The 20,859-nt window shown below is 41.8% G+C and overlaps 2 protein-coding genes across 4 annotated transcripts in view; both read left to right on the top strand.

Moving 5' to 3' along the window:
• LOC110949813 (uncharacterized) overlaps positions 1–4,715 on the top strand; it is a 45,547-nt gene extending 40,832 nt beyond the window's left edge. For all 3 annotated transcript variants that reach the window (XM_022192064.2, XM_022192065.2, XM_022192062.2), the window contains one exon: positions 955–4,715. In XM_022192064.2, coding sequence (XP_022047756.1) covers positions 955–1,476 — 522 coding nt within the window. In that variant the 3' untranslated portion in view covers positions 1,477–4,715. The remainder of the gene's footprint in view (positions 1–954) is intronic.
• Positions 4,716–5,630: 915 nt separating this feature from the next.
• slc2a4rg (SLC2A4 regulator) overlaps positions 5,631–20,859 on the top strand; it is a 31,859-nt gene continuing 16,630 nt past the window's right edge. The window contains 2 exon segments of the mRNA XM_022192066.2: positions 5,631–6,157; positions 7,458–7,693. Of these exon segments, the coding sequence (XP_022047758.2) occupies positions 5,879–6,157; positions 7,458–7,693 (515 nt within the window). The 5' untranslated portion in view covers positions 5,631–5,878.

Raw genomic sequence — 20,859 nt, forward strand, 5'->3', positions numbered from 1 at the left:
TCTTGAGGCCAGTAGAGCAGAGCTGCTGGTCTGGGTGTGAACACGGAAGGTAAACATGACCATGCCCCACAGTCCTCTGCTCTTGTGCTCCCCTTGTGGAATTTTGACACAGAAATGCCAGAGGTCACAGCACTGGTTTATCAGAATTCCCCACAAGACCTCACACATGCCTTTCAGTTGCGAGGCCTAGATATCAAATCTTTCATGCTGAACTGTGAGCACGCACATACATACTCTATGCATGAGCACACACCTGCAGTCGAACCTAGCCACAAAAACATGCACACATACCTCTTCCAAAACAAATGAGATCCGAGCAAAGTCCATCACTGAGGTTTTTTGTTTTTTTTCAGAAAGTTGGCTGTCGTTCAGATCTTTCACACCATACCCTGCTGTTCTGTTGCCAGAGCAGTTGTGGTGAAATTTTAACAGGTTCATCCACTGCAAAGCTAACTCCGTCTCTGCCTAGGACTCTACAGACTGATAACACAGTTTACTTTGTCTTATCCTACCCCATTAAATAGGTCAGGCTACAGCACAAAGCAAGCACTGTCAACACTATTGCACATACACAGAGTACTTGTTCATACAATCATTTACATGCACAAAATTAACAACATTATATTGTACATTAACTCCCATGCTTATATTATGCCTTAGAATCTGGCATGCAATCATACCGAGTACATACACATATAAATATAGGACCTACTCATTGCTAACTCAGAAACTTGAGACATGTTACACAGACATAGTCTTAAATCCCAGCACAGTAGAGCATCTGCAGGCTATATATCAGATATGCTATAAACATCTGCCTATAAATACACCAGGGAATGAAGTAACAAGTACCTTCTGTTTAAGGAGCTGTGACCTATAGAATATAGGACAGAGTTGTAATGTAGTTCAGTGCTATTAACTGACAGCCTACTCCGCTCCTTTATGTGTTCTCAGATTGCAGACACCTACTCCATCGTATGTAAAACCCAGAAGAAGAAACCTCCCATGGAACACAATGGGGCAAAGACCCTTCCGCGCTCCTTTGGTGGGGAGAGAGGAAACATGGGTTCTCGGGGCCGAGGCCGAGGCGTTCAGGGCCAGGCACGTTCCCAGGAGGAGCCCTGCTATGAGCCGGTAGGAGATAGGTCCTGGTCCACCCCGGTGGCCGAGTCAGACCCTGCGTACGCTAGTGTCGACACCCAGCGGAAACGTGAGCAAGGAGGAACCAATAACAGCACAACTGGGGGGAATGCAACTCTGAAGAGAAAGAAGCAGACGCCACAGCAGCAGCAGCAGCAGGCAGCACCAGCGGCACCTCAAGGCTCAGGACCCACCGCCCCGCCTGTTCGAAACCTGCCTGGTGGGGAAAACTTCTATGAGACCATCAGCGATGTGAAACAAGGGGCCAACAGCTCCAGCACTACCACCATCTTCACATTCAATGATGGGATGGAGATGTATGTCACCGGCCTGTAGCTGGCTGACAGGCAGAAAAGGGCCCAGAAATCACTGATACCAAGTCCAGGGATCTTCCTGTTCACCGGCCAACAGGTTGCTGTACATAGACACAAGGCCCTCTATCGTCAAAAAACATGAGGATCCATTTTGTGTTGACACCAGGTACAAACAGGGTCTTAATCCAGGTTCAGACTTCCCTTGATTGGTCTGTACTTCAGAACCAGCCTAAGCCTAGTCCAGCCCAAATATGGACCAAATGCATTTTAACAAAAAAAGGAAAAAAAATACAACTGGAATATACATCTTCAATCTACTGTGTCACTCACCATACTCACTTGTTTGTGCATCATTTTCCATGATATCTTTATTTTTATATGAACACTGTACTCTTTAAAGAGTATGTGGTGTAATTCACAACCTGAGAAAAACACACTTTAATATATATGAAAAAAGAAATGTGCATGCATTGTGCAAACTCAAACACACATGAAAATATACGGTAGTAGCAATCAGACAAGCTATATAAGGAGTACGAGGCACACTGTTAGGTACTGTCACCAATACACACTCTCACAGACACACACACACACACACACACACACACACACATATAGGCTTCATCCTTGGGGTGGGAGGGACTTGTGTAATATAAGCATATGGATGTCACAGAGATTTGCGGCGCTTAGCTCCCCCTAAGTAAACATCTGAAACAGGTTCTCAGCGCACACTGACCTATTGGCTGGCAGACAGCTTTGTCGTGCTTTGTTTAGGCCTATAATTTGTAGGTCTGCCTAAACACAGACGTAAGTGAAGGCTATTGTCTTTATCCCACAAATTTTGATCGATGCACCCTAAGCTTCTAAGCATTTATCAATAACAGACCTCAAGATAACTATAGAAACGCATTTTGCTCACGAATGTAACCTTCTCGTAAATCAAGGGATTAGTTAAAAATCCACGCTCAAATTTGACAAACATCTGCAGCCAGAGGCATGTCGACACACCCCAGCTCACCCCCACACAGACACATATTTGGCAGAATCATTCAGGGTGAAATGATCAGGTCAGGGGCATTGAGTGGCTTGTGCAAGAACTTCCCCAGAGCGACGTGGGTGACAAATTTCACAACGCGGGACCTTAACTGTATTACTGGGATGAAGGAGAGAAAAATATTTTCAAAAATAAGGAAGTGAAAGAGTGTCCAAAATAATACAGGATATTTCATAAGTTTATGTGTCATGTCTTTTGGGCATTGTAAACATCTGATTTTATGACTGTAGTAATTTTGCACTGGACAGCTGCGGGACTGCTGGACTTAATTGTGCATTAATGTGCTGTAAAGGGGGTATCTGAGCACAGTTTTGATTCGCCAGAGCTCCCTGTAGCTCAGTAGACTTAAGTCTGGTGGTTGAAATAGCAACAGAAGGCTCGGACTCCAAGGAAAATAAAGAGCTGGGCATAAAAATTACCAGTGAGTGTCCTTTGGAAGGTTGCCCTCTCCCTCTCCCCACCCTTGTCTCCAGCCTCTGTACTGAGTTCTCTTCCATAACAAACAACGTCTTTCCCATGTAGCTTTGGGGAACATTAGAAAAATGAATAGAGGGAGAAAACAAAACATTTGAGACTTAATAAATGGGCATAAAGATGAGAAGGGAAGATGGCTGCAAAGTGCTCACAGGCTGAGGATGCATTCGAATGATCTCACTGTGAGACAACCACGCAAAGAGAAGACGGGTTTAGAAAGTAACATAAATTTATAAATGCTACTGTGTCATAACGTATGTAAAAAAAAACAACAACAAAAAAATGCACTCTGTATTTTAATGCACTGTTTATTTTTTCTTACCAACCGATAATACCATTGGTTTAATAGCTCATACCACTGCCATGAAAATGTTTATGTTGTTGGTGCAATTTTTCCTGCTTGATCAAAAAAAGTGCATGCTTTGATATATGGAGATGAAAACAAATATTGTGGTACTTAAATGATCTCTTGTTTGTTACTCTTTTTCTGTTGTACTTTTTTGCCATGTGATGCAAAGCAGCAGTTAGTTTTTTCTTTCTTTTTTCCTTTTTCCAAAGCAACAACTTGTAGGAATCAGAGGAAAGAAACAGAGAGGAGGCACTGGGAGTTTAGGGTTGTTTACACTCTGCTCTGGAGGGAGCGGGAGTGATAGAGTCGGGGTGGGGTGCACAGCGAGTATAAAGATGGATAAGAATCACTGGAAACGAACACAGACCCAAAGGACCCTCCTCCTCCTCCTCCTGCTTTGCACACACAGACAGCCACACACACACACACACACACACACACACACACACACACACACACACACACACACACACACACACACACACACACACACACACACACATCGGGGAGCACATTTTGCCTGCACTTGGTCAGCCCTTGCATATACTCCCTCCCCAGCTGTGTTCATCCACCAATAGCCAACACAGACCTCTCTTTTTCTTTGCTTCACCTTTCTCCCTCACTGTGCAGGGGAGGGGCCTTTGAAGTCCAGTTCTGAGGGACTCAGGGAGTGATATGGGGGTTGAGGAGGGATGGGCAGAGGCTGTGGGTCAGGCCAACCCCTGTCCTGATATCAACAATGCACCAACGGCTCAACTACTGTCCGATATGAGAAATGGCCAACAGCTGAGACACTTAACAAGCTCCGGCGAGGCTTCCCGTAAACAATGCCGGCTGGAAATCGCTATCACACTTAATCCTTTTTTCTCTGGCTGTCACCTAATGTGTCACATTTTCTTTACCCTGAGAGAGAAAGCACTGATCTGATATATTTTGTCGAACACTGTTCACACCGGTCGAGACAGATGTTCATTGCACAAATACAGTATGATGATGTAAATGTGTAAAATACTCTGTTGCTGTTCCGATGTTGTTCCAATGTAACATACAGTATACAGTATATTTGTTGAAAAAAAAGAAGAAAAAAGATGGTTATCACAGACACGTTGTACTTTGTGGATGCAAAATGTTCCATGCTTTCCATGCAGATACAGATGCTGTTTGTTAATTGTCTTCAGATATAATTATGGGCCAATACTGCTGTGACAGCTGTAGCCAATGTTGTATGTTCTTAAAGCACAGGGTTTAGTTTAAAAATAATGAATATAATAAAATATAGTGTGACAGTGCAGATATGCAAAAGATTGTAATGTTTTATATTAACCTTCATAAAATATTAAAAGTGAGTTTTTACTTTTCTAATAAAGTGGCACATTATAACATGTGTTTGTTTTGCCTGTAGTCTTATTGCTTTGTAAAGAGTGTCAGCACCAGAGTCTCTCTCTGAAGCAACCTCAGATTAGTACCTGCAGCTTGCAAATTGCAATAAAATGTGTTGTGCAAAAGTAAGCAATAAAACAGGATGTATACCGTATCTATTAATAATATGAATTATTTGATATTGCTATTGAGTTTCTACCAGTTCTGCAAAAAGGAGTATTTTTTTGCAGCCAAACATATTGGGACTTGACAGAAAGAAGGCACATGAACAGAGTCAAAAATTAAACTGTTGATGCAATGTATCTCAGAATGCAATTCAGAGCAAAAGCCTGTCAATCTTTCCATGCAACCAGTTACAAATCTCAAAACTACAGGTTTAAACCATAAAACTAAACCTTGCCTCACAAATAAATATATGTATTTAGCAGAGCCACTTTGTTGAACTGGATTGCTTTGCATAGTGGTTCATGCTACTGTGAGTAGACATTAAGCTATTAGTTTTACAACATACACAACTTATATAAACAACTTAGTCAAAGGGCTGGAAACTCATATAGACAAATCAGCCTGTTCATTTGATTAAAAATAACCGGCTTGTGAAGTAAAGTTCGTGCTTCATAGTTCGCGATCTGCTAAATAAGCATTTGATATGCAAAAATATAAATGCGCAGTTTGTCTCCGAGGCCTGCAGGCTGTTTTTCTTCGCCTGCCTCTCGACCGGCTCGTCGTCGACAGACACCGGCCGGTAAACTGCAGGACACGCCCCCTCCTCTCCTCCACCCACAGGACTCGGATTAGAAAAAACTTGATTGACAAGGTAAGTGCAACCAATCAGGAGCCGCCTCGCCGTGGACGCGTGCCAAAGTGTAATGTTTATGTATCCAGTGGACCAATGGGAGTGCAGCAGAGGGGGCGTGGCATCCGTTTGGAGGAAAGAGGCAAAACAATATTTTAGCCTTCTGACCGGGCGGCTTTTTGGATATCCTGGATGGCGGTGGCAGCGGCGGCTGTGGTGGAAAACTTTCCATGTAGTCTAGAGTAGAATTCAAGACACAGACAGTACCCAGCAACTCGAGACAATCCTGATAAATGTATCAAACTCCAGCAATTTGCACTAAAATCTATAGGAAGCTGGTTTTCTTTCTTTAGCCTCCTGTCGCCTCCGTCATGAACATGGAGTCCAAGTATATTTTGGAGAACTCGTCGGTTGGGACGAGGGTCGGCGGGGCGGAATTCAACTGCCGGGCAGGCCGCTCCGTGCTCCGCGACACACGGGTCCCCACGGTGGAAAAAAGCGGTTCCATGCCGGCGTACACACACAGGCCCGTGCTTTACAAATGTGTAATGGACGGTGGCTCGGCGGCGGCGGAGGTTAAAAGCGAGAGAACCTCTCCGAGAGGGAGCGGGCTGTCTCCGGCGGGTCGAATATTGCACGACGTGGAAAAAGTAAGTACTGTTCAGACGTGTTAACTGTGTGCGCTCGACTTCAAGAGCCGGTAAAGTCACCTGTACACCCAAGTTAGCGCTCGGATAATTACGGGCTTGTAACGTTAGCTTGTTACTGCGCTGTTTAGCTATTTGCACCGCTTTCACATGCGTTATAACGGTTGCGACTGTGATGCTCGCACAAAACTCCCAACTACTGTAAATTGTGTTGTATTGTTTGTTTGGTAGCGACACTAACTCCCGTTTTTTTAGTGCGTCTGTGACTTAACCGGTCAGTGCTTAGTCGTGAAGAATTACATCGTATTCTAACCGCTTTAAATGGCGGCTCATTCTGAGTGCAAAGTTTACAGTAAAGGGGGGCAGGGACTTCAAACTACAACCCTATCCCCCTCCCCCATGGCTTCAGGGTGGAGCTACAACGTGGGCTTCCTGGCTGCAAAGCAAGGCCCGGCTCCTCCACACTAAACTGAACTTGTAAATACGCATGTGACCGGTTTTTCACTTCTTCCCTCCTTACCTCAATGCACTACTGTTTTATTTGCATCTTGGTTGAAATTGCATTGCATTCCTGGTTAAGTGGTTCATTTTTAGCACCCCTTGTGTTGTACTTCCTCATTGTGCCTGCAGTATTACACATGCACTGATGGCTGGGCACACCTACTTGTATTATAGGTTAATTAGCATTTTATTCAAAATAAGTTACTGTCTCTGTGTATATTGGCATAACAGTGAGATGGTGACAGTTAAGCTTCATTGTAGGTGTTGTGAATGAACGCTTCAATAAACGTCTTAATTTGAGCTGCAATAATTTGTCAGTTGGCAGAAAATTAATAGACATTTTAGTCGATTTGCAAGCAAAAATGCCAAATATTTTTTCATTTCAGCTTGCCAAATGTGAAGAAATGCTGCTTTTGTGTGCCATGTGACTGTAACTAATCTTTACTTTATGGACTGACAGGCTCATCTTTTGAAAATCTGCAGTGGAAATAGAAATGCATAAATTTAATATCTTAACCTTGGGTTGCTTTAGTTCTAGTTGGTTTATTGATTTTCATGGCTAGTGGAAAGTACAATAATCTTAGAGGTAATAAGTGAGAGGAAGAAAGATAAGGAAGAACTGCTCTCTTTTCTTTCTTTTTTTAAGACAAAAAGTTTAACCTCAGAAATCACTGCCAGGCTGATTAATTCACAAATTACAAATCTCAGGTATCACTGGGCATAATGCTGCTGATGTAGACTTTCTGCTCGTTAGCTTCACAAAGATAAACTGACTTTAATGTGTTTTTGATTCACTATCTAGACTGGTGTGGGGGACCAAAAAGACACTGGTTTCACTGGGATCCTGAAGAGGGCCAGTCCCACTCACTGCCCAGGCACAAATGGGCAGCTGCCGGGTGGCTTCATGCATTTGGACATCAGAAACCCAGGGAAACCGGCGGAGTTGGCCAGCAACTTCAGGGCAGCACAAGGGCAGCATGTACCACAGACAGAGAGACAACCGCTCCCCTCCTCCCACATCCCTGTACCCAGAAGCAGGTATGACGAAGCTGGTGACACCGACAGTTATGAATCTCTGGAGTTTTGCATGTGAAGTGAAAGAAACATCACCTTTAAGCTGTACAGTCACTTGATGTGATTCAGACTTTGGCTTGGCATCTCAACTCCAGCTTTGGGTAGAAGTGCAAATCAGCCCTTAAGATTCAGGAGCACATGATTGTTAACTATCCCACCAATTTATGTGTACATATTCTTTCGTCTGTAAAGCCTGTTTCAGAAGCTAATTTGGTGCTGAATCTGTGGCGATTGAAAATAATTGTTGTAGGTAGTTTTTGTACTCCTGCTCTGAAGTTGCGTTCCTTAGCAAAATCTTGACTAGAAGTGGAATTCACCATCTGTCTACAACTGTACAGTGGTTTGGGCCTGACTGGTGTGGGGGCGTACTGGTTAACTGACCGCATGTTTGGTGTTCTATCCAGAATAATTTCGAAATATGCCTTGAGGGCGCCAGAGCTTGAGATGAGGGCCAAGATTACCCAATCACTTGACAGAAGGAAAAAGAGGGAGCTCATATAAGATGGTTATTGTAAGTTCTACAGATAGGTCAGTTAACTACATCTGGGAAAATTACTAGTCAGATGTTTCATTGAATTGACTGATTGTTTCAAAGCCCGGTGTTACCTTCGGTGAACCTTTATATCACAGGCCGAGCTAGATGTCCTTGCTATCAGTCATACAGGAAGATGAACTTTGTGTGTGTGAGCGTGTTTTGTTTGATGTTTCATGTGCAGTGCAGTTTGCTTTTGCCACAGCTGTTTCACATTATTTTCACTCACAGACACATATGCACAGGTGACTCTTCGATTGTCTTTGGGTAAACTTACATGTGCACATAGACTGTTTTTCACAGAGCCAACAGAACATGCATCTAAAGACAAGCCTAGTGCACTGATAAGTGATTATGTAACAGTAAAGAGGACTGGGAGAGGCCGTAGGAGGTTCCTAAGCACTCATTCCTTCTTTATTTCAACAGCTACTGGTTATTCTCTGTGTCAAGTCACTGTCTGTCTGTCAGATGGCGTTTAAACATGACCAAAATGGCCAGTGGCAATACAGTACAGTGTAGAAACTGCGCAGCTCCTTGGTAAATCTGCATGGAAATGTGATTATTTTTTCTCAGCCTCAGTATGACCATTTTTAGAAATGTTAGGCTATTACGGTTTTCAGCGTTGTAACAAAACAGGTTGCAACTGCTCAGTGTGTGCTTGATAGTAGGCAGGGGTTGAGTAGGAGCTTTGGGGTTTAAACACCATACTTCCTTTCCTTCCTTCTTTCATCACATGAATTTCACATGCTGCTGGTCATGTATGATGTGAGGGAGTGTCTGGGGAGCATGCAAGACTGAGCATGCTTTTAAAGCAGAGCGATCTTGTGCCGGCTTCTTTGGAAGTGTCTGAGTGTGAAATGTGCCCAACACAGACAACAAAACGTCTGTTCTTGCCTCTGAGTCCATGCGTTAACCAGATTTAAAACATCTCTTTTCCGCAACATGTCGATGACTATCTCAACAGACTGCTTCTACAATAACAAGCTCTGAGTTGATACTACACAGCCGCTAAAAGAGATTGCATAACATTATATAACTGTGTGGTCATATTAGCAAGGCCTCTTTGTTGCTCCGCTGACCTTTCAGATTAACTCCCTGTCTTTACCCTGCTCAGATTGGCGTTTGTTTTGCAGTTGGTGACAAAAACTCTCCTCTCCTACCTTGAAACCATTTTTTTCACATTTTGGTTTGAAGTGATCAAATTGCTTTTTGACTAATAGTCCAAAACTTGGAGATGGAGACAGTGGCAAATTCTCATGCTAAAAAAACTGGAAACATGAAATGTTTAATACATTATCAATATGGTTGCTGATTTATAGTAATCGTATAGCAATTGTTTAATTGACCAATCACTTAGTGAAGTGATCCTTTTAGCTCCAGTTGAAGCTATTTTTGCATTCAGTGTAGTAGGCTAGCCGATAATGCTTGTGTAAATTTCTTGGGCTCATCCCAGCTCTGTCTGTTAACCAGATGTGCATGATGTGGTATTCATCAGAAATTATAAAAAACTTGTTGCCAAATACACCCACTGACAGCAATTTGATTTTGGCAAATTTGGCTTGAATGATTTCAACAAGCAAGAGACTTGTACTACAGTGTGAGGCCTCTTTTTCTGTAAGCAGTTGTTGCATTTGGGATGTTGAGCTTGATACCTTAGAACATGTGCATTTTTGGATGTAGGTGTGACCCATAGGGCATTTACTGCACTCTGCGCCCTGCATTGGATAGTGTCAACAAAGCCATTCATTTTCAGTTGCACCCTACCAGCTTTGATAATACCATCACTGTGTTGCAGGATTAAATATGTTTAAAGAGACCTTAACCGTAAAGATTTTCCTCAGCCTTCTGTGTGTTTTATATTAACCACTTTGTCTGCTGCATATTGTTCGTGTAGCATAGTGCAATCACACCATGTCTTGTTAGTTTGCAAAAGCTGCAAAGTAGGTCACTGTCCCTGAGACAAGCCAGGGCAAAGATCTTGCAGGAAGAAAGAGGCGGGACTAATACGTTTACTTGCTCACACATGTGCATATTCTTTTAAACGCAGGTGAACTTGCAACATGCATGGAAACACACCCACCTGTCTTGTCAACTGTGCCTTTATGTCCCCCCGCCTCCTCCTTGTTCTGTATTCGGTCTGATGAAGGTTCTCTTTCACCCACACCTTAAAGCAGAACATACTCAACCTGTCAATACTCATCAGCGTGGGATTCAGTGCACTGATAACAAAACAAAGACGAGTCTGAATGAACAAAAAAGGATCTGACGAATTGAAGAAGGGAGGGGGCATTTTGTTTTGATGTGAAAAGCTTTGCTATCTTATCTGTCCTTGGTCAGGTACACTGTCACCGCATTAGGGAAACATGAATGGAAAACACAGAGTCGGCATAAACAAGACACCAAAGCAACCAACCGCAGTGGGGAGGAGGGGGCAGGGGGAGAAAGATGGCTCTGTTTTTACCATAATTACTGACTGGCCTTTGACTCAGTCTACAGAAGAGTCACCGGCAGGGTTTAAGTCATGCAAGCAGGCAGGACAGAGCAGAGTCCACCACCTCTCCATCCACCCTCTAACCACCTCGCCACCAATCCTCTTCTCCCAAGAGAGACATTACAGGCGGTTGTTGAAGGTCAGTGTCAGAGGAACAGCTACCCGCCCCCACTTAGTCTGCAATGTCTAACCCACATCCAGACTGCTGACACTGCCTCCTGAGTAAAGCAACCCACTCCTTTTCAGGTGGTTGTTTTCTTTTATATTTCCAGATTTTCCTAGAATATGTGTTTAGCATGCCTGCATTTTGATCAGTTAAAGAAGTTCCTTCTGAGTTTTTTTGGGTTTTTTTTGCTATGTTTACACCCTTCCGTGTGGCCTAGTTTTTTTCCATTCCAGACCACAAGAGGTTAAAGCTCTTGCACTGACAGGCAGGGGTGAAAGGTCACGCTCAATGAATGGAGTCATGCGAGTGGGGAGGGTCGGATCACGACGCAAGCAGGCATCTGGCACGTCTGCTAGGCAAGCCTCAGGATCTGGGTTATGAGCTGCATAGACAATTTAGAACCGCAGAAGATTGTAGCAGACAGCTCATCATCTAACAGTGCAGCTTTGCTTTCTCCTGACTTAGCGGTGTATGGAGGAGTGAAGAACTGGTATCAAAGTAAATTTTTGTTTTAATCTGAGTTTTCAAGGTGCAGCATTGTTGCTGGCTCTGAATCATTCATTCTTTAACACTAACAAGGGCCCGTGGAAGAGTGTTGGCTAATGGGTGAAATATGTGCTGTGTGCGTACTGTGCTCTAATGAGACATTAATCATCTGCTGTTATGCAGCAAAGAAGAGAGGCAAAGTTTTTTCTCAACTTCATAAGCGAGGAGTACAGTTAAAGACATGCAGGAATGCTTTCTGCAATCTGCTCCATTGCAAAAGTTAAATTATGTTGACAAAGTTAGAAGCAGCTTAAACATGTTATGCATCAGATGCATGGTAAATTATATATCCTCAATCCCTTGTGTTGTCCTCTGGTGTATTTGCATGTTGTGTACTGTACGTCAGTCTACTGGCAGGATCTCTTATGGACAGGGAGAGAAAGAAACACTTATCAAGAGGGAAGGAAACTGTTATTGCGCAGCTCTGGCACCGCTGCAGTAAAATGCTTTATCGCTTGCTCACCCACACTAATAGGCGCTTACATAAGGCCTCCTGTTCTGCCTCAGTAGCCTTTAGAGATGCCATAGTCAACTGTCCATCCTTGTCTTCAATCAATCTTTCTGTCCTTCTACCCAGCTCCTCATACCAAACACCAGCTGCTCCATGCCATTTCCCCTCTGTTCACCAGCACACAACTGTTATCACTCCCTTGATGTATTTCTCTTGTTGTCTTTAAGTCACTGACATTCTTCGAAAAGTGAGCGAAAAGGTAATTAGAGTGAAGTTCGAATTTACTTGTCTGCTGTTTGATGATAAAACTGCCTTATTAGTAATGTTGAATGCCAATATAGCCTGTATTTTTCTCACAGGCTTAACACTGCCACCATGCTATATACAGTCTAATACAAAATTGCTCTCTGGTCACAAGATTTTTTGGTTGAGATATCATTTTCTTCTGCATTGTAAAATGTCTCTGTCTCATTTTTTCATATGTTTTATCTATTTCATACATCATATTTTCTGTTTCTCTTGGCCTTTTGCCCTACTCCCTTTTGTCTGGAGGAAGAGCAGCTAAATCCTACTCAAATCCAGAAAAGATGAAGTCCTCTGAACAATGCCTAGCCTCTCACCACAAAGATTATTCCATACTCCTATATAAAGTCATGGAAGTTCTAATCTGTCTGTTTGTCTTTTTCTTTTTCCGTTCTATTTTTTCCTCAAACACTCATTATTTCAGTGTATATGTGATACTGCTCAATTTCTACTACTTTTTAGTGACTATTCATTTGTAAGGTAGGGAAATGATTGCATAGTCATCACTGGAATTTTCACAATGTTGCTATTGGCACTGAAATTGTAGATCTGCAGACTCACAAGCCAAGGGTTGATTTTGGATGAAAATATTTATTCACAGTTGAGCAACTTCAAAGCTTCTTTTTCTCAAAATTCATACTGACTGATTAGGTAATACAATTAAACATTCAAACTGTAAATTCAGAAGATAAAACCAGTTTTGTCGGTTTTATTGCTTCTGACTGTACAAGATTAATGGGCACAGTGGAGCAGGGACATTTTCTGAATGTACTGTGTAATGTTCCAGTGCATTTGCAAATAACGTCCACAGTCAGATCTGGGATGACTGAGAGTAAGCCCTTTAATGTACAGTAAGCTCTTGATGCTGTACGTTTCATGGGTTTTTGTTTTCTCTTGTTCTAAATCAGTACACTTTAAGTATCGTCACATACAAACACACACGGTTTCTTGCACAACTCTATCGTAAGTCATCGCAGCCTACTGATGACAAGGAGTGAAATTCAGTCCAGACTGCAAACAGAGAGAAGTCTGAGGAACGCCTTACACTTTTTACTGTGCTGAGCTGAATGGCATACATCTGTTTTAATGTCAGTGCTTTTTCATTAGCGCTCAGAGTTTCTTTCTTTGTATGAAGCTAATTTTGGTTTTCTTTCTCTGCTCGGAAAGAATTTAAAAGCTTTATTTTTAACAGGTGGAATATTTTCCAATTAGCTGTAAGCCATTATTTAGTTTCATATGTTCTTATTTTTCAGTTCTCTGCACCAACATTTCCTCTTAACTCACTTTTGCTATGTCAGTAACCTTTGAAACATCTCAGTGACCTTCACCTCACAATGGAAGCACGTGGGACTTAGAAAACACAGTGCAGAGGGTTCTGACTGCATCCTGAGAAACGTCAGATGTCCACAGTCTCACTTGTAATTAAAGGATTATTGACATCCCTGTCTTTTGGTTTGGTTGTAGAAGAGAGCTGGACTGAACCTACAGCATTCCAATTGATTTTGTGTTGACACAGTTAAATAATGTGAGCACTGACGTCTCAAAATGCCTGGGCCTACAAGGGACTCATTGAGTGTGAAGCTGGAAGACCCGCACAGATCGAACACCTTCCACAGAGCTAGAAACTTCATTAAAAGGCATTTTAAAGATTGAGCTTGAATAAACAAATTTAGAAGAAACCTGCCACACCCAGGCTGCAAGAGCCAGTGGGCCCAGTTCCTCACAAGCGCCTAAATAACCCCCTACGCTTGGTGTGTGTCAACTGAAGTGTGTGCGTATGTGTTTAGACATGAACATCCTTAACAATAGAGCTGTGTGGGCAAGAATAATGATTTATCTTTATGCCCTCTAAAGAATGGTGCTTGAGGACAAGACGAGTAATCAAGCAGCTCTACAAGTCAACGGATTTGTGCGTTGTTCTTGCTTTTAATCCTCTTTTTTCTTTTTCTCTCTCTCACCGACACGCATACGCACTTTCATTCTGTAACCATAGTGAGGTAATCAGGTTTCATTTAGCACACAGATTTGCCAGTAGCGCGGTTGTCCTCTCACCTCCTGGCTATTTCATCATGCATCAAAGCGTTTGCTGTGCCGTGCTGAGTCAGTCAGCAAAATTTACACAAATGTCAATTATACTGATGTGTACAGAGTCACACACTCCTGTATTAGATATTTTAGATTACTCATGTGCATAGACATGATATAGCTGCGTAATACACAGATATATTAGAGCTACATTATGAGTGTATGATAGCTAAATGCATATCGTGTGCCTTTGTGGTTGAAAGAAGCAGAAACAAAGAGGCTTCTACTTTATGTGTACTTTGTCTGTTTCATCCCATTAACTTGGGATTTGTGGTCACCTCCATGAAGCTGCACACTTATTTCCAAAGATAAATGTTGATTTTTCACACTTCCTTTTCATCTAACTAAACTCCCCCGATTCTGTTGATTTGTATCTTTGTGAATTACCAACAAGACCTTAAAAACTAGGGAGGAAAGATACATTTCAAATAGTGTAAAATTAAGAAGTCTTGAACACAGTGATTCATTGTTGAATGTTTTTTTGTTTCCACCTTGCAAAGACTCCTTTATTTGCATTGTTCTCTTACGAACAAATAGAAGAGTTGGACTTTGCATAACCCAAATTATCAGAAATTTAATTACAATTAGGACAGTTTAGCTTGGCTTTGTAGATAATATTAATAGGATACTTAAAAGCGACAGGGCAAAGGTGTTTGAGGCAAGAGAATTTTTTTTTTTTCCCCCCCAGTGAACCAGTGTGTGCACCACGCTAGCCACACTAGACTTCTTTGACTTTTGCCAAGATAACGTGGAGATTTCCGGCCTGGGGAGAAGTACTCCTGCTTAATCCTAGTGGTGGTGGCTTCCAGCACCAACATGCTACTGCACAAAGCATTGAGTGTGTGAAGCTCTTCAGTCAGGTGCAGAGTAGAGCACAGATCACTGGCCAAATAACCCCAAGATGGCTCATAGCTGTTCCATGGTAATACTGAGAGATTTTCACAATCCGGTTATTCTCATTCTTCTCATCAGCTACATTTCCACCCACACGAGATTTTCATCCAGAGACAAAGATGTTCACGTTTTTTTTCCTTGTCGTTTTGTTCCTATACAAGAAGCAGTGCTAAGTATGTGTAACTTAAACATCTTGAAGGTGTAGTTCCACCAAGCCTGACATATTTCATGGGATTTCTTTTGCAACTAAGGGCAAACCTGGTCTTGAGTCTGTTGTTTCACAACTTTTGCTTTTCCTTGCTTCTGTCCGATCTGCCCCAATCCGGTTTGGACCAAGAATCAACACCATGGTCACAGTATATATACTAGGTCATGTTTACACTGTATTTTGTTCACCATAATTACACCATGAGGAAAAGAAGGAAAAAATGAGCCCGGAAGGCACACAGAGACAGAAAAGGAACTTAACGGAAGAGAAATGAATGTAAAGCTTAGTTTCACTTCATTCAAAAAACAAAAACAAACAGTCTTTAAAATGCTATTATACTTTGCACTAGTGTATTTATACAAGTTCTTCACTTTATTCTCTGCTTGTTATCAGTCATGAGATATCTATTGGAAGACAGTGGAGCGCAGTACATTGTTGCTTAACAGATTTGTTTGTTGAATCAATGTTGTTTTTTGTGGGAGATTATTTTGGGACTTCAGCAGACACATTGCACATTACACAATTACAAGAAACAAAAATATGGTGTAGGTGGTTGTAAGTGTGCTAAAACTGAGCGACAACAATATTGTCCTTTCAAAGCTGTCAGATTTTTAAAAATGAAGGTAAAACAGAGAAGTAACGCCATTTCTTGCGCTTAATCAGCTCACATACATCTGACAAGATAAACTAGAGTCTGTACATGCACCAAGTGGGACTTGAAGTGCCAAGTACATGTATGCCTGCATGTCCTACGGGTGTGAATGAATGCAGTGGTAATGTCGTGGTATGTTGAAGCTGGATCTGTTTTAAGCCTCACAAGCTCAGCACCAAGGATCCAGTCTAATGTCTAATCTGATTTACCCAGCCTTTAAACCTGCATAACTACTGAAGCTGACCTAATTCGCTGCTTCCTATCTGATGATTAATAAAGATCAAATATGAATATAAATCGTTAACTTGCTACATCATTTACTTATTTACTGCAACCTTTAGATAGACACTTTGAAACATTGAGTTAGACAGTTCATTTGTGACCTGACCTTGAAACAATCTCAAATAAAGGTCCACTTGTTTGTTCTGAGCTTTTGAATGTATCTCATGGTCCTGATCAGCAGACTGAATTTGCTTAGTTGCCATGGAACTGAGCACTTCATGCCTCTAAACTTTCCGATGCCGTTAATACATAAATACTTTTCGCATTTTTGTAAACTGAATCAGTATGTGAGTGTGAGGGTGAAGAGTCTTGTCTGAGAGAGGCCTGACTATTTGACAGAAAGGCGCTTCAGTCACACAAGGCATGACTTTTCCTGGGCCGAACTATGCCTGGCAAGCTGTCCCATCTGCCTGTTTGTCTGTTTAGGAGAAAGTCTGTCCTAATCTTGACTGCCGCTAGGGTTTCATCATGTTAGAAAACGCACAATTCTCACAACGGGACCAAGCATACGCATCCAACCAGCACTCATGCTCATCCCATTTCATGAAATTCAGCCATCATATTTCACCTTGCTTGTAAATGGTAACAAAATCTAGATGGTTGGTTCAGAGCCCAGCTTTAATATCCTTTCAGGTATGAAGCAGCGGCTTTCCGTCTCTCCACAGCTGTCTGTAGGCAGATACTCAGTTTTATCGTCGGAATCTCTCTAGTGTTTCCATGATGTGCTCTTATTGCCTCTATTCATCTTATTAACTATCCCATTGCAGGCATGGCAGGGTGATATAAGGGCCATTTTGCTTTCCTTTGCTTTTTCCTAATGGTGTCACTGCCTTCTTCTGCAGGATGTTGAAACACTGATAATTTGGAGAGAGGTGAATGGTCTTTGTGGGCACAGGGCCAACAGATTCACAGGGAGACTTAAATTTCCAACGATTTGCTTTATGGCTTTTTTCTCTATATAAGTCACTGTCTTGTACTGTTTGGCAGCACCAATGAGAGGTTGAGATTGTGAAGATACTCAGTTATATAAGGACTAGGATATATCATAAAATTAAAGGCACACTCACAACTAAAATCTACATTACACAATTAGAACTGGCTATCAATCCCTTCATGAAATTTATCAGTGGACATTTTTATGTACTGGTTCCCAAGACTATATGCAGTTTATTATCCTTTCAATATAGTTGTCACATTTTATTTTTTTGTATACATGATAGTAAAGTTTGAAATTGGTATTTTTCTAAACTTGTTGTTTAGCATGCAGATAGAAAGGAAAAATAACTAGATCCAACTTTAGCCATCAGTCCACTGGAAACGATGTGTCAGAGTTACGGTGTGCTGTTTTAAAATGACTCCTTGCATTAAACTCCCAACACAGATTTGCTGCGACTGCTCAATAAGTACACAGGCCTGTAGACATGCAGGCACACACGGATACTGTTAAGCACGCTCACTGCTAAATTCCTGCTTCAAATTCCTTTTTTCTGTTTTACTAGAATCCATCACACTACCAGCCTGTGTTGGTTTGATTGGCAGTGCAGCTACCAAGCAGCTCAGAGAAAATGGACTATAACTTATTAACTGCTAACTAATTGCATCAGCACCTACTTCTTCTGGATTCTAGCTCCCCGAGTTTCTCTTTCTAGAAAAAAAAGACAATACTGATCAGTTTATTTTGCTGGCTGCAATCTCTGTCTGTCTGACGCTGCCCTGCAGATATTTGGCTTCATGGCAGTTATTAGAGCAGAGTGGTTTTAGAACAGCATTGGTTTGCTTTTGCAAAACACAGGAAACGAGGCAAAGGCCTGCTCTGGCTTGTGATGGCAGGAGGGCAAATCTGAGGAGCAGGCAAGAGTGGGAGTGGGAGGTGAAGAATGAGGAACAAAATAAGAGCAAGAGTGCTGCAGAAAGAGGACTGACCACTGCTCAGGGCCTCCGCCATTTTAGTCTTTGTTATGAGCTTCAAGACCCATTTCTTTCGGTTTATCTTGTTTACCGTTTGCCTTTTCTTAGTTGTTTTACTTCTTAATTGCATATCAAAGTCTATGGTGTGAAGCCGTCCCAATATTTTCTTCCCTTTTACTTGTTTAGTCAGTGGGAAATGCGCATAAAGAAGTTTCCTAACTTGATTTGATTTGGTTTCCTTCACCAGTCATGGATCACACCCACAGTTCAGCTGCTGGCAAAGCTCAGGAGAAGACGTGCCTATGGGATTTTTAAAAAATTAAATAAAAAATAAAAACCTCACTCCAGCCAAAGGTGGTTTGGAATATTCAGACACATGAAATTTTGATTTGAATGGATGTCAGACAGGACAAAAAGTTTTTCAAAGAGAATGTATAAAATATAATAAAAGACAAATACTTGGCTGACTTCTGTAAGTCGCTACATTGTCTCAAGTGAAGAATAGCATGCGTTTTGATAAGAAAGCTGTGCTTTCCGGCAGAAGGGTTATCTTATTTGCTTCACTCAGTTGTAAAGGGACAAAACGCTAAGGCCACTAGTCAGAATAGACTGCCCTGCATTCCCCTCGCAACAGTGCTGTTATTGGCGGGACTGACAAAAGTTCTATGGGAAGTAGCTTTAGCTACAAGTTAATCTTTCCGTATGTAGTGACAGTGGGGACATTAAGTATGGTACCAACAATTTGTCCAGTAACATGAACATTAGAGGTGTCTAGTGAACTATAAACTAGTTGTATTTTTTCCTATGGTCATTTATTTAAAAAAAATATTAAATAAATCTAAAATGATACCATTTAATTATAGGATTTCATGTAAGGTAGAAGTGGCATGAAGAGTAATTTAACAACTTTGTAGAATTAGATTTTTTGATTAGGTTAAGCCATGTGTATTATTTGCATTTTATTTGACTTATACCAACAGGTAACCCATGTTTAACCTGTGTTTGATAGCCCTAGGCTAAGACTGGGGCATGACATGAAGTCAGGTAGTGTGTCAAGATCTACTTTGTCATTAGCCATTCGATCACTTGTGCTGTGTCAGCATTTTCTCACAAAGGAGTGTTTATCACAAGCTCTCAGATGAGACGTGCATAAAAGTTATTCCACACGGAACAATCCTTTTTGATGCTTGACTGGTGAGTTTGGTTTTACAGTAAAACTTGGCTGTGTAAATACCATCCGGTTTGTGTAGTTTCTGCCATACCGAATCATACACCACAGAAGGAATCATGCCTTTTGCTCCATGTCTATCCTCAATTATTTTGCCAGGACAAAGCTATCTGTTGTTTGTGCTTGTCCCTAAGGCCACAGATTGCATTGTAGGATCAAGAGTGAGAAAGAGAGGGCTTTTTGTCCCAACACTGAATAGCCATTGCACTCACAGCCCACATTAAAGTGACACGGCTCCTGCCTAACAGCCTCTCTCTCTCCAAGGGGTTCAGAGCCTGGGGACTTACGTAAGGGGCAACATGTGTATAGACTGCACAATAATGGGCGAATTATAAAGATGCAGACACACAGTGACAACACCACCTGATGCCTTCTGACATATCTATATCATTCATTGTGTATTAATAGTACATGCTACTTTATACCAAGACATTACAGAAATGTATAAAGGAAAGCATTAAAAGAGGAAATAATGGACAGGCGTGGGGTAAACATGGGGGACACAGGCTTGTGTTGAGTTGGGGGCAGCCTGTTTACTGCCAGTTATTACCATCTGCCTGCAGCAAGGAAGTGAGATAGAGAGAGGAACAGAGGACATTATGTAATACTGTGGAGTCGAGGCAGGATGATGGGGGACAGAGGGATTGTGGGATTGAGAGCAGTGGGTATTCTATTAATAGTGGGTGGGGCAGCTGTCCGGGCTGCACAGCAAGAGGACAATCATCAGCTCTAGCCTGGTCAGAACTGAAATCCTCATGTCACGATGTTATCTCAGTATACAGGATATACCAGTTTGACAACATTATACCGTTCCTTGCACTGTTTATTTACTTTATATGTGTGCACTAAAGTCCCATTTTCAAAAGCTTTCATCCATGTCTTCGTCTTTGATGTGCCATCTTTTGGGATAGCGGCATCTACATACACATTCGACAGCCCCAATTTTCATAAGAGGCAAAGAGGTTCCTCTAAGGCTTAAACAGGCTGAAAGGGAAAAGTAAAGAAAGATGCCTATCAGAACTCGTGACAGAAAAAAAAATCTATGGTTAACAATACTCTTTGTGGCTTTGTGGTTACTGTTTCTTTCTTTGTCAGCCTCTCCCACATTCTCTCCCTCTGAATGCGTGTGAGGATGAGTGATACACACATATGTTTTAGAAATGCATTATCGCAAGACTTCACGGCAGGAAAAGTCTATCTCATGACTGGAAACATTACCCCTATTTTTGGTGTGTGAATCACTACCGCTGTGTGCATTTACATTCGTTTGTGTTCAGAGGGGATAAAAAGGGAAACTGACAAAAAATCGTATTAACATTTGGTCCATGTCTGGTGAATATGTATCCTATTTGTGTATAAAACTTGATTTTGACTGCATGTGTTT

This window comes from Acanthochromis polyacanthus, chromosome 6 (genome assembly GCF_021347895.1).
Source record: "Acanthochromis polyacanthus isolate Apoly-LR-REF ecotype Palm Island chromosome 6, KAUST_Apoly_ChrSc, whole genome shotgun sequence".
NCBI lineage: Eukaryota > Metazoa > Chordata > Actinopteri > Pomacentridae > Acanthochromis > Acanthochromis polyacanthus.